The sequence below is a fragment of the Prionailurus viverrinus genome, chromosome A1 (assembly GCF_022837055.1).
Source record: "Prionailurus viverrinus isolate Anna chromosome A1, UM_Priviv_1.0, whole genome shotgun sequence".
Lineage (NCBI taxonomy): Eukaryota > Metazoa > Chordata > Mammalia > Carnivora > Felidae > Prionailurus > Prionailurus viverrinus.
In genome coordinates, this window is record NC_062561.1 from 187,519,245 (window position 1) to 187,541,909 (window position 22,665).

A 22,665-nucleotide genomic window follows, 5' to 3' on the forward strand; every position below is an offset into this window, starting at 1 on the left:
CATTTAAAATTCCTAACTATCTTATAAGGATGGGCAATTACAATAGTATACCCATTTTAGTACTTTGAGGCTTACTCACTTACCAAGGTTATATTGGTAGTGGTAAGATTTGAATTCAGCCAGCCTGAATCCTAGGCAAGTTCACTCACCCCCTAGTGGTGTTGCCTCACAGAAAGTAGTATGTAAGCAAATAACTAAAATAGTCAACATTAGGAACAAGAGAGGATGAGTAGTGGCATCATCTATGGACTGTATGAAATACAGGCAGAGAAGTTTAAATCTGACCTTAAATCTGAATGGGATCTTTTAAATGTTCTTAATTAGAGTAGTAGCATAAGAGAATAGTGTTGTAAGACAGAATTCCAACATGGGAGAATCACAAGACGTTCTCAGAGAGTGATCAGTTTAGCAAAAACTATTGTAGAACACAACATTTCAATAAAGTAGTCTACAAACCAACCACTGTAATAAGTTGCCAAAGGAATAAATCCACAATTGTGGATACTTTTATATCTCTATTTCTTGCATAGTAATAATGGCTGACATTTGTTGAGTGCTTCCTATAGGCAAGATTTTTTTAAGTGCTTGTGATGTATGAATTCATTTAATATTTGTGATAACCCCATGAGGTATTATCATTACTCCCATCTTACATGTAAAGAAACTGAGGCAAAGAGATATTAAGGAACTTCCAAGAATACAACAATATAAAATATAAGTGCAGAAGCTGGAATTATAAACCCAGGCAGCATTCTGGTTCAGAAATCTGTATTCTTATCTACTACTCTGCTGTCTCTCATATGTTCTGCTGACTCTAATTGCCATAGTTGGTACATTTCTTAACCTGTGTTAAGATCTAACATATGTAATTATCCTGAGCCAGCACTCCCCAGTGTTTGACTCACAGAGTATTAGGTCCACAGAATGTCAACAGGTATCATATAAAAGGTTTTAGGGAAATATGATTGGAAAAACACTAGCTTAAATCTAGTTAAACAGGTTTCCTTACCTCGGGATTTATCAGAGCTTTTACCCTGCCAAACTGTGAGCTTCCACACTTTGGGAAATGCTGGTCTAAATTGATACTTTCTGTAATTTTTATTCTGAATCATCTGAACTACTCTGAAATGAGAGGACTTTTATGTAAAGATGGTGTCAACAAAAAGGCATTTCAAAAATGATATTCAACAAATAGATCTTTGAAAAATTCATAACAATATGTCTTCATGACTTCTTTATGATTTTTTTGGCTTCTATAGTTCACAAATGTTACATAACATCCTGAGAGCTCTACTGATTTACCAATTCCCATCAGACAGAAGAGATATCCATGTTAATTTATTGGGTTGGGAAAAGAAAGAACAGGTATGTATTAGTTTTATTTTCCTTCTTGGTAATAATTTAATGAATGTCTTTTGCAGTGAAGCTAAACATTTCCCTCCAGTGTGTTTTATTTTAACTATTTCTCTGTCTAATATATTCCTATTATGCTAATATTATACATTATATGTAAGTATATATTACATATTACACTTATGGAAAGACACAAAGATACAGCCAAGCTATTTGAAGTTATTTTCGACATACTTGGTCTGTACTTTTCTTTCCAAAGTTAAATTTAGAAAATACACCAAGAAAACCAAAAATGTAGTGTCACTTACCATATCATGGTCTGAAACAGGTCCGAAACTGGTGACGAAGATGTCAGTCTTCACTTCAGTTACACGCTCTGATGAAGCAGGAAATTAGGACAGTGAATGTCCATCAATAGTCCTTATTAGATCTCACCACCACATACTCACACCCAAATGGGAAATTTATTGGCTTTGATTAGCTATTTCTAAAATTGGTCCACTGTGTAGTCCTGATAATTTGCTGCTTACACATGAAATTTCACAGTTAATATTTTTCAATGGAGAATGCAGCCCAAATATGCCACTTTGGGAGGCAGACTCCATGGAGGAGTCAGCGGCTGCTTAATGAATTCTTCAATAATGGACACACTTTCCTAAATGATACCAAGCCATTTCACATTGTCATAACAACATTAGCATATGGGTATGATCTCAGCTTAAACATGCTTACAGAGCTCACCAGATCCTCCAGGTATTTAGGATACTCTTGGGAAGTATATAGTATACTGCAGCAAGCTTTATTAACTCTTTAAGGACTCAAGGGTATGTTTTACAAATGACTGCTTGCTGGCACTAAATCATAACCGAACTATCCAAATTATTCCCGGGAAAACTCTGACAACCTATACAAATATTTTCAATTTTGAGGATAAGAAGGACATATATTGGCACAGAAAAAGTTCCTTTAATAGATTCCATTTCAAGTTCAATGTGGTTTTAATTTACTAATCTCTGAGGCATATATATCAACAAACAAAACATATTTATTGTAGTTAGGTGACAACTCAACACAGACATTTTGAAGGAAATAGTACCCCCTCCCCCCAAAAATTGAAAAATGTTGCTTTCATATAAGGACACAATTTGTTTGAGGTGAGAATGAAAAAGGTGGCTTTGTCATTTTCAACTGTAGCTCTGAGAACTAATGGCCCAGTATCTTAAGCTACTCATTTTATTTATCAGGACATTTGTATCTCAAAGGTAGGACATTAAGTAGGTGATCTGATATATGCAATAATGAATTCTTTTGAAAATCAAGAATTTTATCTTTGAGCAAGTCACTTGCAAACAGTAAATACTTTCAGTATAAATTTCTCTCAAGAAGGTCTTATTATATACTACACATAATGTGTACCACAAATTATAATCTAAGTTGGAGGTACAGATAATCCCTTCAACAACCAATCCAATATTTCTTTTTTTTTTTCCTTTCTATGCTTTTTTTTTTTTTTTGGCTAACAATTTCATTGGCTCCAAAATGCTTAAATGAACCCCTTGATGTAAGAATTATCTGGGATTTACCCTTTAAAAACTTCAAAATGGAGGACATAGTTTGAGACAAAGAAAATAGAGCTATGTATTTAGAACTTATTTCCAACATCAGTGTTAACATTCTACAGCAAGTGTTTCACTTGTCCTTCACTGTTCCTTCACACCCATCAGCAATGTCTAAGCTGCAATAATCATTTGCCTCTTCTACCTGCCCCCATCCTCTCCCCTTCTGCAGTTATTTTCCCAGTGCACACATCTCTTTCTTTTTATTGCACTCTCTTTCCATAAGTATTTTTTTCTTAATTTTTAAAATGTTTATTTATTTTGAGACAATGCAAGAGACAGACTGCAAGCAGTGGAGGGGCAGACAGAAGGAGACACAGAATCTGAAGCGGGTTCCAGGCTCTGAGCTGTCAGCCCAGAGCCCCACACAGGGCTTGGACTCACGAACCATGAGATGATGACCTGGAGCCGAAGTCGGATGCTTAACCGACTGAGCCACTCAGGCGCCCCTCCAAAAGTATTTTTTACTAGACTAATTCTTTTCCTTAGCCTAAACATCTGCTATTTCTTAAGACTCCATCTAGAGCTCATACTTTATTAGAATGTCATGGCCTGACTTCGAATTAAAACAATAATAAAAAGAAAAATGTATGCTATCTATTCACAAAAACTAGAATTTATTTTATTAATTGAGCTCATTTTTGGCCTTTCTCTTTCAGCATTTTCCTTTCTAGTTCAAGCAAAGGAACCATCACTTGGACTTTCTTTGATAATGACAAAATATGCACTTACTGTCATGAAAACAATACAAAAAGAAAGACAACAGATAATATAGAATTGGGCATATTTGCATCCTAATTCTTTGAATACCAGGTATGCTCCTTATAGGAAATAATTTTCCTTATTATTTACAGATTAATTTCTTGCAATTAAAAGCACTCCAAATTGTGTGATAAGAGAAAAATTAATGTCTGTATTTTCTTTCTACATAAGTCTTGAAATAGTTGGATCATCCTGTTATTTTATTTATTTTTCTAACTGTATGGCTCAACCTAATTTTGTTTCTAAGGCTGAGTTTTGATTCTCTGCAGATTATAAACTGTAAGACTTACAGTGAATACCTTATAGATCTGAGAGACATCTGCAGAATTAAAATGATACCCATTCTTTCATTTTTATTTTTGTGGCAGGGATCCATTATTAAATGCATGTTCATTTAGGAAATATATATGAATCCCTGTCTGCACACTTGCAACTGCTTGGCAGTGTGGGGTAGTTTTTTGAACTCCTTTATCACCATTATCTATTTCTTGGGTGCAGGCAGGGCATAATTTCTGCACTTCAAGGTAACTCCCCAAGGTAGCTAGTAGCTTTACAAAAATTGACTTAGCAGATGTTTTAGGAGCAACCAATCTGTTTAATCTAGCATGATAAAGCAGTGCAAAGAAGTGAGATACCCACTTTCTAAATATATGGGCCATTTCCCCTTGCAGTTTTAGATTGTTAGTAAATGACGATGCTATATAACTAACAAATTATAAAGACCAAACAGCCTATTTATAAAGATTACTGTAACAATAAAATAGAATATAAAACATGGTTAAGTTTACATACATTTATTGCCACACATAATTGTTAGTGTGCCATATAGAGGTTAGGCATAAATGCAAAGCAGTTCACACAAATGGCTATAATCACACTTTGAAAGTATATTTCTTTAATCCTTTATCTATCCCTACCCCTAAGTATACTTACCATACCAGTTCATCATCTTCAAGTGCTTCATCTTATTTTCCACTAGCTACCTCCCTCTGATATTTCCCAAAAGTCACCACTGTAATATTCGCAGGTATGTACCCTGACCAAGAGCCCTTACCTCATGCATCCCTCAAATGACCTCACCCTGCCCTCTAACCATACAGATATCTTTAAAGAGTTTCTGATTTTTGCTGTCTGTTCATCCTGTTTCTCCTCCAAACATAGTCACAAACCCTAAGGTTAAGGTAGCAAAATTTCCAAGTCCCCAAACTGAAGTTGCCTGGGGGTGGGGGAGGGGCCTGCAGGGACCACTCAACTACTGAATGGAAGAGGTGGGTGATGGCACCAAGCACAATGCAGTGAAATCCAGGAAAACATCTGGACCTTGGGATAAGATTAACTAGAGAAAGGAAAAAACACCTTCTGTATTTTCCCCTCTAAAATATTTTCCTTACCGCATACCCAAACAGTTTTCTTTGATTTCTCATTGGCTGTTTGTGATTGTCTAGTTTCCACTGTTTATTATGCATGCCTCTGGAAGATTCATCATGAATATTAGCGTGCCAATGTCTCTAAGATGTCATGTTTTAAATAAATGCGATCAACCTTGTTTAGCCCCCTATTTCCCAAACTTATCTAGGAATGCTGCTCTAAAATGTTACAAAAGCTTTTGGGTAAACATGAAGCCAATAGAATGCATCATGTTGTTTATTTAATTTTTTAAATCTTCATAGTATGTTTGGAAATTTCAAAAAAAAAACATAAAAAAAATTAAACTCCCTAGAATACTACCATTCACATAAATCCACTGCTAACATCTTATGTATTCCTTTCCTTCGTTTTTCCTTTTCAAATACATACCTAATGATTACCCTCAAACCACATTCTCGTTCAGTTGAGTACAATTTCAGTGACAAGAAATAGGTTCCTTTGACCAAAAGTATGTCTTTCACTCCAGCTCACCAGCAATTTCCTTAGTGATAAGTGAAGTCATTGTTCTTTAAGACAGAAGATTTATAATTCAGAGTGCAAGGGTTCAAGATAGAGGACTGTTATGAATGTACTTTAGCCAAACCGTAAAAAGTGACATGGTTAACTTGCCTGTTTTATATATATATAAATATATATATAAATATATATGTTTTATAGATAGATAGATAGATAGATAGACATTGCAGTGGACTCTTAAAGTATTATTAGAAACATCTAGAAAATACTCAAGGCCTTTCTATGGATCTCATGAGGAAAAGTGAAGATATTTTTATGTTTCCAATATTCTACTTAAGAGCACACAACATGAGTCAGGAACTTCTAATAAAGTTCAGCTGGAATGATTTTACAGCTAGCCAAAGTTAAACATGAATGGACCCCTTATGTAACTAGGAAATTGTCTGAAAATGGAAATCAATTAAAATAACTCAGCTGGAGGAAACGTTCAAAGAGCAGATTAATTAGCAAATAAATTTTTTAAAGTATATTCTTCACAATAATCTATCTCTGTCCACTGTAAAAAAAAAAAGATCAACAGTCTTTAAAATTTGTGTAAATTTATATGTATGTTCAAGTGTCAAAGGGATAAATGTGGAATCATGTAAAATGAGATGATGATGATGATGATGATGAATACAGTGGTTGGGGATACCTTTTTTTAAATGTTTATTTATTTATTTTGAAAGATAGAGAAAGAGAGAACATGTGCTTGTGAGCAGGAGAGGGGCAGAGAGAGGGGGAGAGAGAGAATCCCAAGCAGGCTCAGCCCTGTCAGTGCAGAGCCTGACACGGGGCTCGATCTCATGAATGAGAAATCATGACACGGGGCTCGATACCATGAATGTGAAATCATGAAATCAAGAGTCAGGTGTTGGGGCACCAGGGTGGCTCAGTCGGTTAAGTATCCAACTTTGGCTCAGGTCATGATCTTACAGTTCCTGAGATCAAGCCCCGCATTGGGCTCTGTGCTGACAGCATGGAGCCTAGAGCCCACTTCAAGTTCTGTGTCTCCCCATCTCTTTGCCCCTCCCCCCAACCCCTGCTCACATTCTGTCTCTCTCTCTCAAAAATAAATAAACATTAAAAAAAAGTAAAAATAAAAAAAAAGAGTCAGATGCTTCATCAACTGAGCCACCCAGGTGCCCTGGGGATATCTTAAAATAGTATATCAATATAAATAAAATTTATAATGATAAGTAAACCAATCAAAATCAGTCTTTAAAGAAGCATAACCTTCAAAGATACACTTTACATACATATATATAAGTATTTTATGTGCTTTATATATATGATTTATATACATTTATATGCTTTATATATATATATATATACACACACAGAAATATATATATACATACACATACACACACACACACACACACACACACACACTATATTATATACTCTATAGCTGCTAGACAGCAGTAAATTTGTTTTTACCAGGGATTTCTTACAATGTTGATATCCTGCTGATAAGTATTGAAATAACAGATGTTTTTAAGTGATAATTCAAAAAGATGATTAGTGCTTGAGGCAGAAATGAGAAAAGCAGTGTGGTATAGTAAGAAGTAAGCACATTGGATTAAAAGTCAAAACACTCAGATTTTTACTCTGATTCTCCTGGAGAACAAGCTGTGTGATTGCAGGTACAATACTTTAATCTCTCTGAGCCTGTTTTCTTGCCTTTTCAGTGAAGAAATAATACCTGTGCAGTTGACTACATCACACTGGAGTAAGGGTGGAATAATATTTGATGCCAAACACACTTTGAGATGCGTTTGTTGGGTACATTAATTTAACCAGCAAATGTTTATTGAGCATTTTCTAAATGTCAGGCAGGCACTGTTCCAAGTTATAGTAATATTATGAAAAAAAAGTGTAGGTGTTCCTATTCTGTAGTTTATCTTTTAGTCTTGGGGAAAACATTTTATATAGATTAGAAACATAGATGGGATAAATAGACGATAGATTAGAAATGTAGATTGGTAGATCGTAGTTATATACAAACACATACACAAATTATACTAATTAATTTCAGATCATTATACATTGTCTGAAAGAATGACTTTTGAAGAGATAACTTTGAACTGAGACCTCAATAATGAGAAATATTCAAGGATGAGCAGAAAGGGAAAGACAATTAAAGGAGGAGATTTCAGAAAGAACAAGATCTAAGGTGAGAATAAATGTGTGATGTTTAAGAAACAGAAAATCCAATAATATATCTGGAGTCTGGTGATGCTGATGGTCATGGTAAAAGATGACACTCTGGATGCAAGTGGGGCCACACCTAAAGAGATATGTGCATTTTACCAAGCAGTTGACCTTTATTCTAATGCAATAAGAAGCCTTTGGGTAATGAGGTGAAATGATGTTACTTGCAGTTTAAGAAGAAAGCTGATGCTGTGTGAATAATGCATTATAAGAGTGTAATAAAGAAAATGGAAGAGGGAATCAACAGTGAAGAATTACAGGTGGTGGTTTATTAGGAATGTCTATCCCAATAATTTATTTAATATAGTACTGGCCATATTTTTCCTGGAAATGCTGTCTGCTGAAGAACTCAGAGTAATATTCACTAGGCCCTGTTCTGTGGACTTACAACTTATGAGGGAGGTTTATTGCCTCCTTTAAGTTACTTTTTGTCTATTAATTCAGAAAGGCAGTCACTATATGGAGACTAAATGGACTAACATTAGTCATCATAATAAAGTATATCTTAAAACCCCACTTGGAAATAGTCCTGTTTGGAAATTGAAAATATTCTGGGCTCCCTACATAACCATCAGTGTGTACTCTTGGAATGGACAATGTTTCAACTCCTTGCCAATATGCCTGGGGCAACATTTTTGCTCCCTATCCTTCATTTTCATTCCCTAAATTCTTTAGAATAGTTGGCAACTTTCCCTAGCTGATATGTAGAGCTACTTAATTGTGGCTGCCTACAGCCACTATATCTGGATATGGGGTAGAAACTCACATTTCAGATATCTAATCAATCCCTAATCCTTTCGTGTTTTCAGATTCAAAGTACTCAAATGATACAGGCATCTTCCAGGACAAAAATAAATAAATAAATAAATTTTATTGTGGCAGGGATTAATCTCATTTCCATTGAGAATTTCCCTCCTTTCTTCCTTATATTATAGGCAGTTTTTACTGGGAGAGGGTAACCTTTAGAGAAGAATATGATGGTTGTGCTGGAGAAATGGGTTTCTTTTGGTCTATATTAAGTCTTGAACAAGACTGTATAACCTGTAATAGCTTTGAGGCATCATACTTCCTGTTCGCATGATAGTATTTTAGTTACATGAGACTAAACTATAGCACTCTTTGAGGAATATGACATCCACTTAGGATTTTGTTTTCTCTTAAATTTTCCAAAATGGCAGAGTTTCTCATCTCAGAAACACTACAGCATTATTTTTCAAAGAACGAGTTCAGATTCTACCTGAAGAAAAGCACAATCATCTACAGAAAACATTTTTTAAAATATTCTACATTGGTTGTAGAATCAAGATGAGAAATAAAAACTATAAAAATTTCAAAAGTAACTGCACAAAAAATAAACTACAGCTGTTCACTAATAACTTGATCTTTATAACTTGAGCATAATCTCAGTAGCTACATTTTATCTCAGGAACTTCTTGGCACTGATCAGAAGATGATTTATATACAACAGGAAAAGATGAGAGTAGAAAGTTTCTAAACATGCTACAACATTCCTTTGGGTATCTAGGTTGGATTCATTAGACAAGCTGGCTTCAGGAACTGACTGGAGATCTCAGCCAGGAAAGGTTAAAAGGTGTTCTCTGTTCATTTTAACAATTCCTCTTGGGTTTTTGGTAACTGCTTTTTCTCAAAAATTCAACTGAACTATGGAATGTCTGGATACAGTATTTCTGGGGAAATGGATTACATTATGCCAAAGTCTGAGCATCAGTTTCATACCTCACATTAAAAGCACCCGATAAAACTACAGCAAATTCAGAGAGAAGGATCCCAGAGTCCAATTTCAAAAGACAATACTAAAGACCATTATCTGGCAACGTAAATATAACACCACTACCACCAACAAAAAGTGCTGGATGAATCTAACCTTTTAAATTGTTTTGGATATTGTCAGTAAGTTAGAATCTTTCTATTCTGTCAAAAGCCACTGCATTGTCCTCTTAATATCTCAGCCTCTTAATTTTTGCGATTCTGGCTGTTTAATATAAATATAAAATGTATGTGTTAGCTTCTGTTGAACATGAATAAAATGGTTGCTTCTGATATCATCATCACACAGGATACAAATAATAATACAAATAATACAAAGTTGAATTTTGACAAAGAGGTAAACCATACTGCTTTCTCTACCCCCTAATCACCTAAACTTCACAAAGTTACACAAAATTTCACAAAAGTCGATTTGCTTTTTTTCCGGAGCACTTAGTTTTCCACCTTTACTTATTTTGATGTAGAAAGAACCGTAACCAAAGAACCTAAACTAATTCTCCAAGGAGTTAACACCATTTTGCCAGCTGTGCACATATCCAAGCCAGTCACCTTCCTTAGTCAGAGACGTTTGCATCTTAAAGCTGAGATCTCTTGCAATAATTGGGCTAAAAGAAGTCTAAAAGGTCTTATGTAGCATAACAAATCCAAAATTGGGAAAATTAGGAAGTTAAGGAGAAAGTTTGCTTTGAAGCATAAGATTGTTTGTTAAATATTATGTTAGTGCTTTTAAAAAAGATTACCTTGAGAGAAAAACCCCAGTTATATTCCAGTTCCAAATATTCATCTAAATGATATATTCAAGTAAAATATGAGAGAAGTAAATAAATAAAAACCCCAAATCTATAAGACTTACTGAAAAAGGAGAAAATCTTAACTAAATATTGCTTAAGGGTGTAGAAGGGATAAGTAAAGTACATTATCTACTCATCTAGCTATCTACTTCTCCCATCCACCTAGGTTTGTCACGTGATGAGTATGCATTCACTCTCTTTCCTTTACCATCTTCATCTTTTTGGCTTAATGATGAAGTCTTTGAGAGGCATCCATCACCCTAGATGTTATTCATTGAGGTTAAACGTAAGGCAAAATTAAGAAATTATATTATTTCTAGAAACTACTGTTACAGGGAGGGAGAGAGTCAAAAATGTTCTGTAATCCTTTCAAAATGTGCTTCAACCAAGAAAGATATCATTCCTTTGGCACTATCTTTTTTGAGTTCCATTAAAAATGGTTTTACCCTGGGGCACCCGGGCGGCTCAGTCGGTTGAGCAGTTGAGCGGGCCTGCTCTGGAGTTTATTTAGTTCAGGTCATGATCTCACGCTTCTTGGGATGGAGCCCCGAGCTTTGGCTCTGCACTGACGGCACAGAGCATGCTTGAGATTCTCTCTCTCCCCCCTCTCACTCTGACCTTCCTCTGCTTGTGCTCATGCTTTCTTTCTCTCAAAATAAATAAATAAACTTTAAGAAACGGTTTTACCTTAATCAGTTTTCCAAGGAGTGAAATAAAATTGTTTATAGAAGAAAAGGTCTTTTGTAAGCAAGATGCTTAAGAAGCCTGTGAACAGGAAGAAGGGCAGCCCCTCAGCCTGGTGTTATGTTCCAGACAATAAACTGCAAACATCAGCCCTGTTCACCCTGGGATTTTGTCCTATTATTGATAAAATGTAGCCTATATAGAAGGCTGCACAAAAGGAAAGGATGTCACTGGAAGGGCATTACCTATCCTTAAACACTGAAACCTCCCTTCAGAATTGAGTTTGGGATCTATGTTTATGGGTTGTTTTTGTCCCCCACCAAGAGTGCAGGGGGAACCAATGTGATAGAGTGGCCAAATTTTAACTCAGACGGTTGCAATTCAGGGGCTGCATCATTTAACGCTTTAGGAAGCTGGAGAAAATTCAGGTTTCGTTAATATATTTTAATCATAGTCAATAAGGAGAAACCTTCAGAAGGTGAACTCAGAATGTGTTTGGTTTGGTCCTGATTTAAAGAGAGAAGAGGAATCTTGATTAATCAAGGAACATGTGAGCCTACCAATCTTCATAACACAGATTCCTCTCTTTTACCATCTTCTCTGTGTTCTTCTCCTTTACCTTCTCTATCCCTCTCACTTCCCTCTTCTTATTTTCATTTTATTTACTTACTTATTTATTTATTTATTTATTTATGAGAGGCAGGGAGGGGCAGAGGAGAGAGAGAGAAAGAAAGAAAATCTAAAGTAGGCTCCACGCTCAGCTCCTATGTGGGGCTCCATCCCACAACCATGAGATCATGACCTGAGCTGAAGTCAAGTGTGGGATGCTTAACTGACTGAGCCACCCAGGCTCCCCTCCTCTCTTTATTTTCAATGCCAAATTTGCTCACCTTTCTTATCTAACCTTTTGTTTCTCATCTTGCCATTTGTTCTGGCTTTTACCTTCTCCCCTCCCCCAACGATTGTATTCTGTAATGACCAGGCTTTGGGCAAGAGCCTTTCCAAAACATGCTTTAGTCCCTAGTTCAAAGAAGAAACAGCCCTCTATACCTTGCCCTCAAAAAAGGAGATTTTTAAATAAGAATGAATCCCACAATTTCTGACAGTTTTGTTTTGTATTTTCTGGCTACTGATTATTTCAAATTGAGTCTATTTAAAGGTTTCTTCATTAACTTTGTATTTAAAATATGAACATGGCCAAAGGTACCTGGGTGGCTCAGTAGGATGAGCATCAGACTTCTGGCTAAGGTCATGATCTCACAGTTTCTAGGTTGGAGCTCCATGTGGGGCTGTGTGCTGACAGCTCGAAGCCTGGAGCCTGCTTCAGATTCTGTGTCTCCCTCTGTCTCTGCCCCTCCCTTGCTCATGCTGTGTCTCTCTCTGTCTCTCAAAAATTAAATAAACCTTAAAAATTTGTTTAAAAAATAAAATCTAAACATGGCCAACTTATTGTTCTCTTTTGTTCCTGACTAAAGTACATCTTATCATTAGAATTCCACACATTGTATCATTGTATTCCTTTTTATTTCTTCTATTACAAAAAGATAGAAAGAAAGAAAGAAAGAAAGAAAGAAAGAAAGAAAGAAAGAAAAAGAAAGAAAGAATGAATATCCCTTCCAGGGTATATTTCTTTATGTGATCCTATCATTTTCCCAGGATTGCTCTCTGGGCTCTGAAAAGGTAGACTTTTTAAATAGTGTAACAATATCTGCAAACTGGTTTCTATCATCTAGATGAACCAAGCTACATATTTTGTTGCTTAGTTATTAGATCCACTGTGTGTGTCTCCAAAGAGTATTGCTATACCTTCGGATGGCAGTGTGTTTTTCTGAAAAACAGGTCATGATGAATTTGCACATACCAGAGTTTCTTACATTTGTCTCGAGTCTCAGTTTATTACATTTCTATACCTTTGGAAGATACTCAGAATAAAATATTCCTGCCTTCTGCATATGTTCGTCTTCTTATAAAAACCAGACTTTTGTCCTAATAGAGAAGAGAGTGGGCCCATTTCTCTTGCTAGAGATTATCTCAATTGTGATCACAAAGCTATTAAGAGGACTTTTACTCTCTTAGAAGCTAATGATAATCTTTCAAGTATTTCGTCTACATGGACTTTTCATCAGTGAAAATGGGTAGATAAAGAAGCAAATGGATCATGTGACAATAACAACAACAAAAGTACACTTTTGCAATGGAGATCTACTGGAATTTATGTCATACTTAGCACAAATCTATGGTAAAGAAATGAAATTAAAATAACTACAGAGAAAATGCATTCAATAATTTCAGCTTATAGCATCCAGAAATCATGGGGGTAATGTTTTTCTAATTCTGTAGCTGATTGTGTCTTCGAAAATATCTAAAAACTATGTTTAATATTTTAAGGTGTAGTTTTCTAAAGACAGAGAGACATTTTCAAAATGTACTTAAAAATATTGATGACTCAGGAGATACATGTAATAAACACATACCAGTATATCCCTTATGGCTAAAAACTGCACTCCAAGAAAATTAACAAAAATTAAGTGAGTCAGTATTAAAGTTTCCTCATAACTCTCAAGTTTATCAGATTTAATTACAGTACATTCCAGGATACATAAAATAGAAACAGAAGCAAAAATTTGAGCTACTTTTCAAATTGTTTGGTCTATCATATCCTTAAAATCACTGTTTCCAGGAATCATAAATATCAGAAAAGTCATCTTTAGTAAATATTAAAGCACATCCATTCTTTTAAATATTCTTGAGTCCTTGAATTCTCTATTATCATAGCACATTTTATAAATTTCAATTAAAAAGAATATACCTCGACTACATTTGGCTAACTACTATTTCTGTTCTTTAAATACATGTCTATTTTTGTTATTAGGAGGCATTAAATCAGTATTAAAAGTAAATTCTAACAAAGTAGTAATGTTGCAGTGTGAATCAATGTAGTTGTTTCTGTTAACAAATCTACCATTATCTCAGTTCTTGAAAATTAGCTTTTCAACTTATTCTTAGTCTACCTTATATGTCTTCGAGTTCTGTGTCTCTCCAAGACCCAGGTGTGCACATAAGAAGTAGATAAATGCTTCCTGCTTACACTATATTTGATTAGAGTTAACATACACATGTCTATAATAGTTAAGATATATAATTAAATGTCAATGAGCAGTCAGGGTCTATTACTTACACTCCAAACAACAATATAACCACACAGCTGATCATTAAAGGTGTGTGTGTGTGTGTGTGTGTGTGTGTATTATACAACCACACAGCTGATCATTAAAGGTGTGTGTGTCTATATTTAAAAATCCTTTCACAAACTGAAAATTATGCACACCAAGCTGACAGAGGATACTCATATTCATATGTTGAAGTATTACATGGGATTTCCTAAGCCAGAATGAAAACAACGTTTTCTAGATGCATTATAAAATTCTGCTGATTTAGTAAGGACTGGTGTCATGGAGCAGGAAGTAAACGAATCAGATGCATGCCCATTAGTACTTTAGAAAGTCTTTCTTTCTAAAAGTTATATCACTTTCCTTTTTTTTTTTTGTACATTCATCCCCTACCTGCAGTCTTTGTAATTTATTTCAAATTTTATGATTTAAGGACAATTTTCCTGAAGCCAATTGAGATGGTTAGATATACACAAACATTACTGCAATACATCACATACACGGTTATGCACTCCATTTTCTTAACAATACATTTGTTCCTTAAGATTTTTTTTCAAGAATGTAGAAAAGGAAAACTAGGTGGAATTCACACCTGAAGGAATTTGTACAGCATGTGCAAGAATGAACGTTTGAAATTGACAAGAAAAAACACCTGGTAAGACCTCTGAGATATATTTGAGTTGTGTCTTTGACACAGCAGTTCCTCTTAAACCTCTGAGACACTAAGGGCATTTGGCAGCCTCAAAACAGACCCATGATCCCCATCTATGTGATTACACTATTCAAAATGTTAAAAAAAAATAGACTCTAAGTGCAGTCTACCATTCAGTTTTAAAATCAAAATTTGGATTCTTAAGCTTATTATTTGTATATGTTTGCTATCTAAGTAAAGAAGAGCTGACTTTCTTAATATTGCCACTTAATTGTAATTTAAATATTCCTGTTAAATAGTTGCTAGCAAATGCTTCAGAGAAAGTGTAGCATTAGCTATAGCTGGAAATCATAGATCCTCACCTTCGTTTCCTATGTGACTTTAAACAATAATTTATTTCCTTGCTTCCCTTGTTTTTACTCTTAGATCAATATTTTGTTTTGTTTCATTAGTCTTTGTTTAAATAAGATTGGTTAATTATCTTATTCAAAGGTTATTCAAATAAGTGTGTAATAGCTAGCACTATTTACTCTTATTTTTATAAATATTGTATTATTAAGTGCTATTTTCTTCCTAAGTAGAAACTCATTAGTGTAACCAATTAATTGGTAAAGAAAGAAAAATATATTTTTACTACAGAAAATTGAGATTTAAGTTCAAATGCATGGTTAAAAAAATTACCATCTATCACATTCACCTTTTATCCTAGAGTTGGTGCTAATCTAATGCAAAATAGTGGATCAATATGTAATATTCCAAAATAAATGTTTAGAGCATTAGGCTCAGAGATAATCTACTTGAATTCAATGCAAACATAGCAATGCCAAATGAAGTAGATGTAGCCTTTGGGCTAGAAGGGAGAAAATTATCTTCATGTTTCCCCTGGATAATCAAGTCATTGCACAGAAAACATTATGATTGACAAGCAAATGTAACATTTTTAATGTAATTATGAGAAGTTTGTATCTGCCTTTTACTACATATAGGTATGTGCACAGAACTACCTTAGTAAATTGAGTTAACACTGAGCCATCTATTAAAAATAGGATTAGTCCATTAAACTACATACTGCCATTCTTATCACTCTATCATTTAGAAGGAAAGCAAGACTTCATTAGTAAATATTTAATACTGTTCTCTAAAATAAAAACACAATAATGTGACCCACCTCCCAATCCTGGTCGCAGACGATTGTCATAACCATCGAGGAGTCGGTCCAAAATCCTGGTGAAGACTGTAGTATTGTCTTTAAGTTCATCTTGTAATGAGGGTTGTCCATAGCTGAAAAAAAAGCATAAATGCAGGTATTAATCTAAATTATACATTTCTATTAAAACCTTTTTCCGAATAAACCCTTCCCTGGATATTCCTACCTTCTTTTCTATTGAATCTTAATTTGAAAATTCCTTTTGGTAAAGTAAAAAAAAAAAAAAAAAAGTAAGACTTTAATTTTTACCATTTTCTCATATTTGTTCTCACAGATCGTAAGTTCTTTATTCTATTATTTCTTCTATGTAAGCAAAATAACAGTAAATGTGTTTTGTCTCTTTACATGTATAAATTTCAGCACATATACAATGTTATAATGCATGTTTTCTCTGGGCAAGCAAGAATGTTAATGCATGCTAGGGAGAGAAAAAAAATCTGGCAAACCTCTTCCAAAATTAAAAAAAAATGTATTTATGAGCTATCAAATTAATAGTTTGTTTTCATTTAATTAACATGCAGCATTAGTCTAAGATTTCACCTACCAACATAACCTTCCTTCAATCCACTTTATATATATGTGTATATATATACATATATATATATATATATATATATATATATATATATATATATATTTGTCCTTCTGATGTTCTCTCAGGGTATTTAGATGAGACAAATAGTTAAAACTTGTTTCTTAGGATAATTATAGTTCCAAGTCAGTGTATAATTTCCATTCCCCTAAGGTTTATGAACCAATTTTTGTGACGTGTCTATTTAATACTCTAATTGAATTTGTATCATTTCTGTCTTAAAAGTAAAAGATACCTTGAAAAAGATATGTTCCAATATTCTTAATTTATGGTTTAGTAAACTGTAGTGTGGGATTAGATTTTGTTTAAGAAAACACAGCTATTTGTGAGCAGAGCTTAAACTCGAACTCAGTTTTCTTCAACTTTTAGTCTAAAACTTTAATTCTATTCTTCTATCCTGGAGTAATTGTTTCTATTTAAATCTTTTCATTTGCAAGTATAGTTCCTACCCCTTACCATTAATCTTTGAGTTTCAACCACATAGTGACCACAGTTCAAATATTGTGTATTTCTTATATTAATCACATTATCATTTTTGCTCATTGAATCATATTCTATGTAATGATTAGGATGACACCTCCAAAAGCCTTTGAGAGAAGAGTTTTCTATCTTAGGGTGGATCACACTCACTGATATATTTCAATAATAGCTCTGACCTTGAGTACAAGAAAAACGAGTTCAGAATGTAAACTAAGGAACACCACAAAAATATCACTTTCATGCTTTCAACTTAATATGCTTTCGGCTTCACTCTTGTGTGTTTATATTACTGCTCAATGTAAAAAATTAGTAATTGAAACCAGGATACACTTATTTGACCAGAACAAGAAATATAATCAAAGTAACATTTCAAAAACAAAGACTATTTTTTAAAAGGTAATTAATTTTATATTGGCAAAATTCAATGGACATTTTTCTGATAAAATTTGAATTTAATAAAGCTATTAAAACTAAAAGCTCTTCATGATATTAAATATATGAAATTTACCTCTATGAAACAATTTTTCATTCTCCTAAATTCAACATTATACCATATAGATTGAGAGTTTACTCTCCTTTGGCAAAATTAAACATCTTACTAGTTTTTTAAATCAAATTTTTACTGAGCTCTGTGTCTTCCAGGGTGTCTCATTAGTAGATAACACCAATAAAGCAAAAATAGTTGTCTGAATGCAATTATTTATAAACTCGTCACAAAACGAACTGCCATGTATGCATCTTTCAAGGATATTGGAAGGTCATCTTGATAAAGGTGGAAAAGAAATGCTAGTACACTTTAAGTTGTGAGGAAGGCCTGATCAAGGGGTCTAAGGAAGGAAGCATGAAATAAGAAGGGGGAAAGATGAGATGGAGTGACGTGACAGAGCACAATTAGATTGTTGATAGGATTCCTAGAATATGCGGTTGTCTATTACCTTTTCCTGCATTTTCTTTGTGTTTAAGCTTATATCAAATTCAGGAAATGTTTTTATTTCTGGTTTTATCTTACAAATGCCATTTCCAGCAATTGTATTCATTGTCATACAAAAGCCAAAAGAGACTTTCCTTCCCTCCCAGAAAACTAGTTCTGCTATCCCAACTGGAATAGTAATCTTTATTTCATGGGATTTTTCTAATCAGGTTATTCTTTTATCTCTACTTCTAATTTACCATGTCCAGTTGTAATTGTCAGAAAATAACCCCAGGATAAAGAACAAGATTATGTATTGCTCTTAAACACTTATGCCAATGTAAGGTTTCCTAAACTGAAAATATAATTCAAAAAGAAATGTCAGTTACAGTACCTGATTTTGATTCCATATGAACCACTATATAATAAAACGCTGTGCACTAACTCCATCTACAGGTCATTACAATAGTAACACTTCTTATAATTTTTCAAAAGCAATGAATAACATTTAACTCCTCAGATTAAGAGTATCTGGTTATAGTGAATCTCCTCATTATCTGGTAAGTCATTGTTTACCATACACAATAGCAGAAAATAAAAACAGACAACTTCCCAATTCAAAAAATCCTCCTAAATTCATATCTTTCCAGCTAGTGCTTCTCTCCGCCTTAATTCATGAGAGTTCACTTTCCATTACATTTTGAAGAAACTTAGGTGTTTATAATACGTCTAAAACGTTCTTATGGGCCATAGGAGTAGACTATGCAAGAAATATAAAAGCAGATAAAGAAAAATCTTTAGTTCTTCTTGGTTCTTTGGTCATTTATATCATTGCTTCTATAATGTGTTTATATGCTTGATTTGATCACTAGTAAATATTTTGAATATGGTTAAGCACATTATTAAATTTTTATCATAACTCGTCTCCATAGCAGTTACACTTAAATGGGAAAGTTCAATTTTACTTAATGTTCTCAAATAGTTGTTTGGCATATTCTACCTCAATCAATTACACAAATAATGGTTTCAAAACAATATGCACATGCATTTATAGAGACGTATGACTTTCAAATTACAAATATTATTTTAAACTTCCCACTTTCATATAGTCACAAGTTACTCTATGATCTTTACAACTGGCTAGAAATTTTCTTGTTGGAAAATCAACTCACATAGTACAAAGACATTAATTGGAGTAACTTTTTCTATGAATTAGAAAACAACTTATTTCGTTCAGTTACAACTGAACAGTAAAAAGTTCAATTTAAAATTTAAATGTTGAATGAATACATTCCTTTAACAAAAGCATGTTAAGTGTATTCTAACTATCACGCAAATAAGATGATTATTTTTTCATACTGCTCTTCTTTATTCTTAGTTGGAATTTTATTGCAGTTAAGTTTTTTTGGATTCCCTTAGTCATGAATTCATCCAAGGACAATTTTCTTCCCCCTGAAAGAATAAACAAAAAGTTACAGAAATTCTCATGCAGATTTAAAATAAAGTGCCCCCACCTTCTTCCAGTCAATGTGCTCAGAAGGAGGGTCCAGGCCCAAAGATAGTCAGAGAGACCCGGACTTTTCTTCATCGCGGGCTTGTGCAGCTGAAAAGTAGAACAAGTAGAGATCAATGTCTCTTGCAAGAAACATCAGGTTATAACCACTAGGGCTGACTGAGGCAGTTCAGATGAATGCTTTGAAGTCAGGAAATGACCTCACTGGGATATGACACCTCATTGGAAGCAATGGAAACCTGGACCATCCATTCTCCACTTTCCCTTCCATTTCTCCATTCAGAAATATATCACTGCCTTAATTTCTCCTGTAAAAGAATACAAGTTGAAATCCTTTCAGGTGACAATACTGCTCAACATGAAAACTGTGAGTTTTTTTTTTCCTCCAGGTTTTATATTTCTAATATAGTTTGAATTACTCTCTTCTTGTTGTTTATCATTTGAGAATATTGACCTTTCTGATTTGAGTTTCCACGCCTGAACTGTGCATTGAAATTTGTAAGCTGGTGTCTATAATGGGGAGAACATGCTTAGGAGCTGAAATGGGGTTGGTTAATATGCTTCAATGACTGACTTCATCTTTGAATTCTGGATTTACCTTGGTTTCAGAAGCAACTGTATTTATCTTAAAAAAAAACAACAACATAAGAAACACACTGTTGAATGCTGAAGTCGTGCTTATATTCTCTGCCTATGATTGCCTTGTTAAATATGCTCACTAATGCTTCTGTGAGGCTAAAGGACACACTTTACAGTCAAGCCATGTGCTAATCTCTCTCATACACACAAACCACACTCACATAAATGCATACAAACATGCCCACACATATCTTTTAAGCCCTCTTGAATTCTGCCAGGTTGCTGCTAGAAAATGTTTCATCTCAGACAGATGGGAGCTAGAGTGCTTTGCTTTGCATGAATAAGGGAATCTTTTTTTCCCTCTTAGGTAAAGTGCAATCAATCACCATCTGATTGTCGAATTTTAGACTTGATAGTGGGATGCTGGAGGAAAGGAGGAGTATGGAAAGCTTAGAGAATTTTGAAAAACTAGGACCTATTTGTGGAGACGATTTTTAAAAATCAGTGCACTACCTGGGTAAGAGCAGATGTGGCAACACTTTATTTAATTTGCTACAATTAATGGCAGCTATAACATGAGAAATGTTAGAGGTATTTATTAGCCCTTCCCTGAATCTATACTCCTTAGTACCGTGAGTGATTCATGGATTGCATGTCTTTTAAAGCATGTTTTTTTATTAAGCACTGTATAGTTTAATGTGGTATGCCTTTAAGTACATCTACACAAATGCTTTCCACACTCTTGGGGATCATTTATATCAGTAAAAACCATTACAAACAGGCATGTAAGCAATGAAACATAATTAATGTGTTTAGAGTGAAATGGTCTAGATCTAGAGATAAGAGCTGTGAGCTTCATAGTTTCTACTTAATTTAGTCACTGATTTTGGCACCGATGACAAGAATTATTGGATAAATATCATTATGTTAAAATATTGCATCTAAATTGCACAGTTATAATTCATTCTTGCATTAATCTTCAACATTTGTTATGAAGGAAAAACAATTTCTCTTATCCATTAATAATTGTTAGCCTTTGTAAAATAAAAAAAATAAAAAATAAAAAGGTGATTCCCGAAGGGGTAAATGAAACAAAACAAATCCCAAAGCATGGTACCATAGCTTTTTGTCCTCCTCTGGCATTTTAAAGAGAAAAACAAACCTATCATGGCACTTGAGTTGTTGAGTAAGAAAGTTTCTTGCAAATACAAACATAATAGTTTAAAAGAAATGCTAAGCTGCCTCCTTACCCTTTTCCACCTTCAACCTCCCCCCTGCCAAACACACACCCTCCAAACACCTATATCCCGCACCACCCATATCAAATGATAAGTTGAGTTTTTTATGTTCAGAACCAGAGAGACCCCTACACCAGAGGGCATTTTAGCAGCGTCCACTGGAAAGGAGAAAAGAGGCATTTTTGCAGCCAGAATGAGAAAGTGCCTTCCCAAGGATGGAACATTAACACAGGTTTTCTGTCCCAGCATCTTAACTTTAAACGATGCCCCCCAAAGCCCCTCCCCACCTCATCCCAGCTCCCTCTTGAAAAAAAAAAAAAATCAAAACAACATGTCACCACCCACCCCGCGGAATAAATTCATATCTGCCTAAGAAAAGAAGGAAAGACAAGAAGAGGTACGGGGAGGTGGGGGGGGGGGGGGATAATGCTTCTATATCGCTGCGGTTTTCACCCTGAAAGAAAAACATTCGTTGTTTCTACCTGCTATGGGATCAGGCTCTTGTCCTGTTCCCTCTTTCTCTTTTTTTTCTCTAGCATTCCCGTCTCTCCAGCTAGGAAAATCCACGTTCAAGGCTGTGCGTGTAGCGGTCCGAAGCCGCACTTACCTCGGGCCCCCTCTGGGCACAGGATCGCTCAAGACCCGGGAAAAGTGTGCGAGAGAAAATCGCGGAGAACCTGGAGCCAGCGCGAGTCCGCGAGTCCCGGCGCGCCGGGAGCGGAGGGGCGTCCTCGCTCTGCCTCTCACTCACTCGGTCTGAGCCATCATGGACTCTGCGTGCTCCTTTGCTGAAGATTTCACACCCAAATTTGCTTCCCGGTATCCGATCTGCAGCTATACAACAAAAGATTTCTCTTTACCAAGACAGTAGTAATACGTCCCAGGGCAAACCGGATGTGAAATAGGCGGTGACTTCATGCCAGAGAGATTTTATTTTAGAAAGGAAGGTGGTACCAGCCTCTGGATCTGGAGACCAATCCGCCCATTTTTTATATGCAGCACAATTTAACTTGCATCGCTCTGGCCCTAATCCCCTTCTCTCTGGCTGCAGACTCAAATCCTTCCACAATCTGCTGCAAGCTTTCCCTTTTTTTGTGGGGAGTAGAGATGAGGGAGGAAAGGGTAGCAAGGGTGAGAGGCATAGGGACTCCACTCAGTACCTTTTCACACTTCCAATTCATGACCACTGT

General features: G+C 34.9%; 1 protein-coding gene across 1 annotated transcript in view; it reads right to left on the reverse strand.

The window, feature by feature from the left end:
* The window catches only part of GABRA1 (gamma-aminobutyric acid type A receptor subunit alpha1), a 58,879-nt gene extending 36,669 nt beyond the window's left edge, over positions 1-22,210 (reverse strand). Inside the window, exons 1-4 of the mRNA XM_047863567.1 lie at positions 22,083-22,210; positions 19,660-19,748; positions 16,125-16,237; positions 1,662-1,729 (exon numbers count right to left, since the gene is read on the reverse strand). Of these exons, the coding sequence (XP_047719523.1) occupies positions 1,662-1,729; positions 16,125-16,237; positions 19,660-19,733 (255 nt within the window). The 5' untranslated portion in view covers positions 19,734-19,748; positions 22,083-22,210. The remainder of the gene's footprint in view (positions 1-1,661; positions 1,730-16,124; positions 16,238-19,659; positions 19,749-22,082) is intronic.
* Between the last annotated feature and the right edge of the window lie 455 nt (positions 22,211-22,665).